Below are 9,669 nucleotides of genomic sequence, written 5' to 3'. Positions count from 1 at the left end.
TCTAATACACATTTCCTCTTACGTGTGGCCCGAAACTATATTTTTAATAAGTGAGGCCTAACACATGGGATTTTGAACCCAATTGCTTCCAACAAGAGGGCTCCTCTTGTTAGCGTAAAAATGCATTAACACCTATCAATTCATTATTATATGAACAACGAGGCCAGAGATTAACATTTCATTCTTGAATTAATTCGTCGCTAGCTTTTTCCCAGTTTAACATAGTTTCAAGTAGAAAATAAGATACAAATTAAGATAAAGGCCTCTTCTTATTCAAGTTCAAATATCAAGTTGGCAACATGATTGACAATAGAAACATACGAGTTACAATGTCTTGCTTCAAAGAAGATATTTTTTATTTTAATCATGAGCTGCTTATTTAAATATTATCATAACTTCCCATGCTCGAAACATTCAAGTTTCCATCATGAGCTGCTTATTTCATATTAACACAAAGTCGTCATTACGAGGCCATAGTCTAGGAGAACTTCAAACCCTGCAAATAACAAGCACAAAAGCAAACTTGAATTATGTTCTTCTCATAATTTATACACCTTAAGCAGTAGAAACACTAGATTGGGCATTTGGGCTTACTGAGTATACTCAATTTTGATTTTTCCTGCATCTGGATTAGCTATAACAGAGAAAGCCTCTTTAGAGAGATCTATGGTTCCTTGACATCCTGGGGGACAATAATCGACGATTTTAACCACAACGCTGGTACTCTTGCAAGGTTGTGGCACGCCCTGATTGGTAGGCCCAGTGCATCTGACTCTATACATTCTCCCACATGCTGCCCTATTGCCCCATATTGCATCACTTGCCGCAGCTATCATGACACCATTGTTTTGATATCCATAGCACGAAGAGGCTGTCAATAGACAACAAAGATTAAATGCAAGGGTTAGGGTATTTTATTTTCAGGTATTCCTGGTTAGCGTTTTACAATCACCTAAGAGTATTGTAACTCAATTGACATTTTCTGAAATTTCTAGCAAGCATTTAGAGTTCAAATCCCTCTTTTCCATTGAAACTATCAAAATAAATAAATAAATATATATATATATATATAGGACCATGAAAACGGATCAAAATTTTTTTTTTGAGCAGTTCATTAGTGCCACCATTGGCCACTCCTTAAGCACCAATGTCACCACCCATGGCATGATCCATCTGATTTCATTCTCCATCATCCAATTTTCATTTAAAATCTATTTTTCTTACTTTTGAGATGCAATATTACTAATTAAGTTTATTTTTAGGTTTTGCTCACATCTATTTTCCAATTGATAATATAACAAATTCACTTTATTTTCTTGTGACATTAAAAACCTTCATCTTGTAGATATAATCAGAACAATTATTTTCAGTAAAATTTTGTAAATGAACCTTGCATTTGGAAAAAAACAGGTAAAATTTTTATATAATATAAACCCACCCACAACACCTTCTCTTTTTTTTTTTTTTTTTGTATTATAATATTCACATCTATCTCCCTCTTGTTTTTTGTATTATATAATATATAATAATCACATTTGAAAAAAATATATTTTTATATAATACAAACCCACCCCTCCAGCCGCACCTTCTCTTGCTTCACAAACCCACCCACAACACTGTGACCCATCTATCTCACTCTTGTTGGGACCCATCTATCTCACTCATTGTGATTTTCATTATATTTTATGAAATCAAAATGAGTTTATATTATATATTGTAAAATAAATTTTTTTACTAAAAACATTTTTAGTTAGAAATATTTTACGCTTAGAAATTATTTTATGTGGAAACAAACGTCGTAGCATTAATTAATTTTTATATTCCTTTCTCATTTTTTTTTAAATTTTCATATCTAGATTGATATTTTCTTTAGATAATTTATAATTATAAAATATTTACAGATAAAAGAAATATTATCTAAAATAAAAATTTTGTATCTAGAATGCAAAATTCACTTTAAAAGGATTTAGGAGAGATATTTGGTAGGGAGCCTCACCTCCAATTTTTGAAGAGTGTAATTATCCAACTTGAATATAAAATTATAATATGACAAGAATAAAATGATTTCTAGTCCAAAAAAAATAGAATCTAATTTATCAAAGTCACTATTATAACTTTTGATAGTCACCCACCCAACAACCTTAACCTTCCCAAACAAAGATAAATTTAACACATACTTAGATGGAAAAAGATTAATTATATAGGAATAGAATATCATGGTTTCAAACTTTAAAAAATGATTTTTTTTTTTTTTTATAAGCTTTCTATTAGATTGAATTTTCAATGGTCAACAATTTTGAGGGCTTCATGGGTGCAAAGCTTTTCCATGTTTTTTTAAAATAATTTTTTCATTTAAGTTTTATTGCCTCCAAATTTTGGGGGCCTTTTTAAAAAAATGGGTCTTACGTAAAAATAATTGATGTGCCAAATTGTTAACGGTAAGTTAAAAATTGAAGTCAATGAATGGTAGGTTCAGATGAGAACCAATAAAAGTTTGTCAACTTAATAATTGTGAAATTATTTATTTATTTAATATTTGTAGCATTGCTAGATGGTCTAAATGACCAAGCCTAGGAGTTGGCCCTAACTGTGTCCCACCACCACTACATAGATTTTGATTGACAATGTTGATCTATGTAGATATAAAATAAAATTGGCAATAAGTTTTGTTGTTGTTGTTGTTGGTGTTGCTGAAAATTATATAGTTACGTTAGGGGTGGAGGATTTGAATTTTAAATGTGTCTCCATTGAAAATACTAGGAGGTTGCAGTTTAACTACAAAGCTCTTGGCCACCTTAAGTTTTGAACATCATACGTACATGGATGTTTCTATTTTATTATTTACATAGTACATATATCCCTATGATTTTCAAATTCCAACATATTGATAAGGAAAGGCAAGTCCAAATCCTGTAAGAAATCGTGAAACCCAACACAAGAAGAAAAGTACAAAAAAATGTCTAATTTATAGAAACTTAAGGAATGAGTATATGAAAGGTAAGTACTTAGATTAGCAAGAGATATGAAGAACACTGGCGTGGTTGTACACACACAGTCCTTGTTAATAAATACATATAGGTAATATTTTCTTCGTCAACATATAAAAAATAAAAAAATAATAATAATTACCACCATGCACGTTTGGTGCGGTGGTCACTCCATAAGTATAAATGTTTGCGGGGTGTGGTGGGTAAGGGCCGGAGTTCAATTCTCCAGAAGGGAACTTCACATACATATACACTTAGATTAAGCTAGAGTAAAAATTCTATCTTGTAAAAAATAAAAAATAAAATCTATTGTTTGGAAAAAAAGACATATAGTAAGAAATTGATCATGTCATTGTATATTGTTAAATCCATTATATAATCTATAACATTCTTTGTATTTATAAATTAATGAAAAATTTGCATATAAAAATACTCACGAACATAAGGAGGTGTATAGAAAGTGGCAGTCCCCTGCGCAGCATTTGCAACTGAGATGAGACACATTGCCATGGTCACCATGATCAAATCACGAATAATCACTCCCATTTTTGCTTAGAGAAATTCTGTAATAATATTATAGTACTTCTAATTTGTGATGCAAATATGTAAATTTGCCTCCAATTTATAAAGGAGCCATAGCAAACTGTACCTCTTATAATCTACGTCATTTTCCAGACTATGAATGGTTCAAATTTTCCTTCTTAGGTAATTGTCTTGAAGCGTAATTATTATTCTCATTTGGACCACCTCTCTCCTTGACTTTACATTTGGAAAAAAAAAAATTTGTACTCAGCACCTATGAGCATTCACATCACGTTTGTATCACTACTATTACTGTATATTTTAGAATAAAAACCCAGTTCTTTTTATTTTAACTAATTATTTTCAAAACACCTACATCTAATTTTCTAGTATTTATACTCTATTTCATTATAATATCAACCTTTCTTGATTATTTAAAAAATAATAATAATTTCTCCCTATTTACAGAGAATAACCAATGTTTACTCTTTTCCTTTACCCGTGGGTGAAACCAAGAACTAATAAAAAAAAAAATTTACGTTGAGTTCGAATTTGGTAAGGATGTAATGTAAAACTCACGTATGAATTTTACACAATCTAATAAAAGATTATCACATTAGCTTTTTACTCAAAACTTAATACGTTCTATCACACATAATAATATCTCAATAAACTCACAGTTAAATTGGATTTCAAATGGGTATTAGAATTGATTGAATGTGATTGTGCCTATTCTTTAATATGTAATGTGATAATGTGGTATGCTGAGATTGGAGGGGTAAAACTTGAGTTTTACACCACATCCTTATAGAATTTAATCTCTTTTGCATAAGCTACGATTCCTCTTAAATTTGGATGTTAGGTTCTAAAAGTTTAGAACAATTGGTAAATCATGAATACAAACTTGTCTAGATATAAATCTTAGAGTCTATAGGTATTATTAGACAATGCTAAAGGTGATTCAAGCTACAAAAAGAAGATTTCAGAATTTGCTTGGTTCGACCGATCGAAAAACAAGCTCGACCGATTGAAATACATATCTGTAGAATTTTAAGTTTGGCCCAACAGCAATTCAAGCCCAAAAAAGATTAAGGTTTCAAATCTACTTCTTCTAGTATATAAAGAAAACTCTAAGCACGTATTAATATGGCTTTTCAGAAAGAGAAGAGTATGTCTCTTTTGTATCTAGGGTTGTGTACCTAAAAAGCTCTCTCATGACTTCTATCGGTGTTATTCCTTGAAGAATCTCAAAATCTGGTGTTGTAAAAGTTGCTACCTTCTCTAGTCATCAAATATGCTAATGATCTAAACTTTCAAGGGTGATCTTGGAGTTACAAACATGAGAGTTTGTGTTGCTAAACCTTTAAGAGGAGTCTCAAAGTCACAAGTGTTAGTACTTGTGTTGCAAAGGCCAAGGAAAGAAGTAGTCTGTGGACTCGGAACTATCATAGGGTTGTGGTAGTAAGTTCTACATGTAGTAGCAATAGAATGTTAGTGGTCTAAGTTCTTTTGTAAAACTTCAATTCTTTCTAGTGGATTTGGTTTTTACCTTAAGGATAGTTAGGTTAAATCTCCCCCATGTTTTTTACCGATTTGATTTTCCTAAGTTATCATATCATTGTATTATTTACTTTTCTATTACTTTACATGATATGATTGTTTTGTTTTAACCTAGATCTAAATAATAAACCTAAGTATTTACTGGGTTAACTAAATTGTTTTGTTTTAACCTATATCTAAATAATAAACCTAAGTATTCTCTTATTTGATTAATTAGGCTAAACAATTTAATTTACAGGGATCTAAAAACCTAACATTGGACAATTACTATAGCAAGATCTTATTTTGCATAATTAATACATGAGCTAATATAAGTGATTTTTTGAGTTCATTGGGCAAATGTAAGGGCTTATGTTAATTTAACCAAACTAATATAAAAATACATATAATGTTGTTTAAATACTAAAAACTGTTATTTAAACAACAGTAACAAACTACCTACAATTTTTGTGTGTTGAGTTAATATAAAAAGTTGTGTCTATTACCTACAGTTGGCCACTTTAATGAGTTGTGGCCTAATTTGTTTACCCGGCGGCTTAAAATTGTCTACCCGGCGGCTTAGCATTCTCTTTATCTCTACATGTGGAAATTTATCTGTCCTTGGACCTTAGCTAATTATCACATCAAGGTTACGTCATTCCCATATGGAAATTTCTAGATTCCCTGCGCCATATGACCATTGCCAAGGTTACCTAAATTTTATTGAATATGGATGAAAGTTGACTTTTTTTTTTTTTACTTTATACTTGTTTCATCTTCGATAAATTATCATGTTAATAGTTTTGTAGTTAATGGCCGGATATAATATATTTGGCCAATTCTATTTTACTCTTTCTCTCACATTTTAAATCTAAACATATTAATAAGTGACAATGTTTGGTAACCTTTGAGGGTTGTTCAGGTAATACTTAAGACTTCAAAAGATTTATGAGATCTTATGTTTAAAATTCTTAAAAAATTATCACCGCACATTTTTGGTGTAGTGATCACTCTATAAATATAAATTTTTGCAAAGTGTGGGGGTAAAACCCGAGATACAAATTTTCAAAAGATAATTTCATACACATATACACTTATATTATATTACAATAAAATTTTTATCTTGTATAGGAAAAAAAAAAAAATCTTAGGTAATTTTTGGTTCAATTGATCAACATAAACGAAAAGTAAAAGAGAGAGTCAACACAGTCATTAATGACCCAATTATGGTTCGACAATAGGCCAGGCTAGGGTGGGCTAATTTTCTTTATTGTACTCATTAGTCACTCATTTTTTTCTTAAAAAATAAAATGTTGAAATTTGTCAAGTGGTGTAATCTGTTTCCCTAGCTTACATGACATCGTATTTATTAATTGTGGATTGAACCATAACAAGATTCAAATTTTCAGTTGTTTTTGCAAAAGATGGAGAGATATTGCGGGCATTTGTAGGCTCACAACGACATTGTTAGGCACATTCATGGTCAATGAATTTATCCGCCTAATTAATTATTCGGGTTTTGGGGTCTCGTAATTTATATCCATCCAGTACACATGGACCACCTCTCTTGCCATCCTTATCCTTAATTTTGACTTGAGTTATTGACATTTACATAAAAGAATCGAAAATGATGATAATATTATAACGAGGATGTCAAACTCCATGCTCTAACATAACCTAGGTGCCATGGGTATAGAAGATGGGTCCATATTATCTGCTATGCATTGATTTACAATCTGTGTGCGGAAGATAAGGAAATTAATTGGTGCGGAAGACCATGAGTGAGCTTCTTTGAAGAGGGGTTTGGTAGATTTTTGGGGTCGAAAGATTACTCGTGATTATGTGTTGAGAGTTTAGTTGAGTTTATGTTGTGAAAGACTTATTGGGTGCGTTGGGGCTTTGGGTTTGTGAGTTTATGTTGGTTAGGTTTTGTGAGTATTTTTTGTGTGAGTTGTGAGTGTTGATCAATGTCAATATAATCCATATAGTTGATAGTGAATATTTTGGCTGGCGTATGGGCTTAGTTATGGAGTTGGCCAATATTGTTGTCTCATGTTGTTTTATTTTCTTATTCATATGAGTGCACTAGCTCCAAATCATAATAATTGACATTAGAGTTTCCACTATTGCACAAGAAGTGGTTTAATTAATTTTTTTTTTAAATTTGCTAGCTCAATAAAAAAAAATAATAATAATAATGCAACACTAACGAAATCCCAAAAAAGTCTCTTTCCTCTCCCTTAACCCACATTTTATTTATTTATTTGTTATTTGTGTTCACTTTGTTTTCATTTTCTCAATTGAAAATCTCTCCTGGCTAGCCTAACTAACAAGGCTAGCATTGGAGACATGTACCCTACAATTATACTCGCTGCCGTGTGAGCGATGTATCGTCTTTGTCCTGTGTGGTGAGTCTGTTCTCTCTCGAGGCCATGTGATTGAAGGATACACTCATACACCACTATGTTTCATTTAACGCCCTCATGGTCATGGACCAATGTATATATATTAGCATAAATGAGAATATGCCATGAAAGCGTGGACATTGGAAAATTCCATTTAGGTGAAATTTGTGGCGAAGGATTTTCCGCTACAAATTAGTTTAAAAATTTGTCAAAAAAAAAGAAAATTACGTTTAAAAGTTTCATGGAAATTTGAGTTTTCATTTTTAATTTGTAAAACTTGAAATTACGTACAGACAAAAGATATTAAAAATATGAACTCCACCCCGAATTCTAGCTAAAATTACCAATAGTACTCAAATTTATTATTTTCTTTTGAGAAAATAACCTGTAACAAATTTATATTTGCTTTCTCTTTTAGCCATTCAACTGTTTGTAAAGAGTTCTAGAAACATATGTCAACCACACATTACATCATTTACAAAAATATATCTCATTATATAATAGTTGAATGTAAAATATATTATCTTTGCTTTTAAAAAAACAAAACAAAACTTACCGAAGTTAAAATATTTTTAAATAACAAATATAGACAACTTAATTTGAAAAATCTAATATATTGTATCAACTATATTTTATTAGAAATTAATCACATCATTTAAAAAAGGGTTTGAGACTAACATTTTTAAGTCTCATCTACTATTTTTATTTTTCACTTAATAAAAAAAAAATCATCAAAATTTTGCGCGCAATGCACATGTCTGTATTTATTTATTTTTTATTTTTTTTGGCTAAACTCCAAATTCATTAAGAAGAAGAAGAACAAACAACAAAATCTATCTTCCAATCTTCCCTGACAGCAGCTGGGATGGAAGATATCTTACAACCATAAGAAATATTAACACCTAAGGAGTTTCATTCATGAAAATAGTAGGAGATGTTTAACATTAACCTAAGAAGGTTAATGTAATTTATCTATTATAAAAAAAATAAAAATAAAAAATCTTCTAGTATATCCATTTGTACCACAGGTCAATAACATATATAGAGGTTTTTTTCGAGAATTAGGCTATATGGAATACTTAGAATTAGGCCATATGGATATACATTCAATCACATTATGATATTTTATGCTTTGAATGTGGAAAATTGTCACATGCTTATTCGTCCTTGCCTACCTAACTAAAGTGACAAGTCTTATTATGTGGATGGAATCATGGTACATTTTCCTTTTTCTTCATTTCCTATCCGTAATTAATTTTCGTTTACTTGTTATTACAAAACCAGTTTTTTGAGCCGTTCGTGCTAATTTTGGTAGATCTTATAAACTAAAAAGTTAAAAATAAAAATGATCTTATTCTTTTACAGTACTTTCAGAAGATAAGTAATCTGCAAAAGATGTATCGAGCTGAATATTTATCTTCTCACTTAGGTTGGAGATTGAGATTCGAACTTGTGTGGTTTCTTAGGAAGGATTTATAATTTTATAATGTTAAATTAAATTCACAAATTTTTAACAACTTAAGATGTTGGGATAGATGGTAATTTAATATGGTATCATATCTAAGTCATTCAATCTCTTGTCTCCATATGTCTCCACATGTTGGACACTATATGTGAAGGAGAATTGTTACATTAAAGGATTAAACCTTTTTCTAATAGTTTAAGGTTACAGGACAATCGGTGATTTAACAATATAAATTAAAGATTCTTCTATCAAATGAAAGAAATGTGTTACAATACGAACCAAAGGATCCCACGATGTAAAGAAGTACAAAAATTTATATGGCCAGCAAACAGCACACTGCACCCTAATTTTCTATACAAAAATGGAAAAGTTTTATTTTATTTTTTATTGTACAAGAAACAACCAAATCTTTCCATATCTGTCATGTTTTGTTTTTTGTTGGCTTATATTCGTGTCAAAATTGCTTGTAATTATTCAAATACATTGTATTTTTGTGGACTATTTGTAATTGGGTGGAAGTTTAAGAGCTAAAAGTGGAATTGTTGCGAAGTCAGCTTTGCTCGAGCGAAGTTGCATCTTGCTACTGCGAGATGGACACGTGGAAACTAGTTTGAATTTCTATTGAGATAAGATCACAAGATTGTCGTGGGAGTCCTACTCGAGGAAAATGCATGAGAAAAATTAGTTACGTTCCTCTCTGGTGTACTAGCTTATACCCATCATATATATTCATCATTTCCCACAAATTTCA

At 30.7% G+C, this 9,669-nt stretch overlaps 1 protein-coding gene across 1 annotated transcript; it reads right to left on the bottom strand.

Annotated features, from left to right (window-relative positions):
- Positions 1 to 250: 250 nt before the first annotated feature.
- Positions 251 to 3,595, bottom strand: LOC115960606 (EG45-like domain containing protein). The gene is made up of 3 exons (XM_031079548.1): positions 3,425 to 3,595; positions 595 to 871; positions 251 to 496 (listed from the first exon to the last, which is right to left on the bottom strand). Exons 1-3 carry the CDS (start codon positions 3,531 to 3,533, stop codon positions 490 to 492), a joined length of 393 nt encoding a protein of 130 aa, XP_030935408.1. The 5' UTR covers positions 3,534 to 3,595; the 3' UTR covers positions 251 to 489.
- Between the last annotated feature and the right edge of the window lie 6,074 nt (positions 3,596 to 9,669).

The sequence above is a fragment of the Quercus lobata genome, chromosome 2, assembly GCF_001633185.2.
Source record: "Quercus lobata isolate SW786 chromosome 2, ValleyOak3.0 Primary Assembly, whole genome shotgun sequence".
Taxonomy (NCBI): Eukaryota; Viridiplantae; Streptophyta; class Magnoliopsida; order Fagales; family Fagaceae; genus Quercus; species Quercus lobata.
This window is presented reverse-complemented; position numbering and strand designations above follow the sequence as displayed.

What these genes read in the sequence shown, in the direction of transcription:
- LOC115960606 (XM_031079548.1), bottom strand. Translation starts at nt 3,533, where the DNA reads ATGGGAGTGATTATTCGTGATTTGATCATGGTGACCATGGCAATGTGT. An exon ending in CTATACACCTCCTTATGTTC is followed by an intron (nt 872 to 3,424) that starts GTGAGTATTTTT and finishes GTCTATTGACAG; the next exon opens with CCTCTTCGTGCTATGGATAT.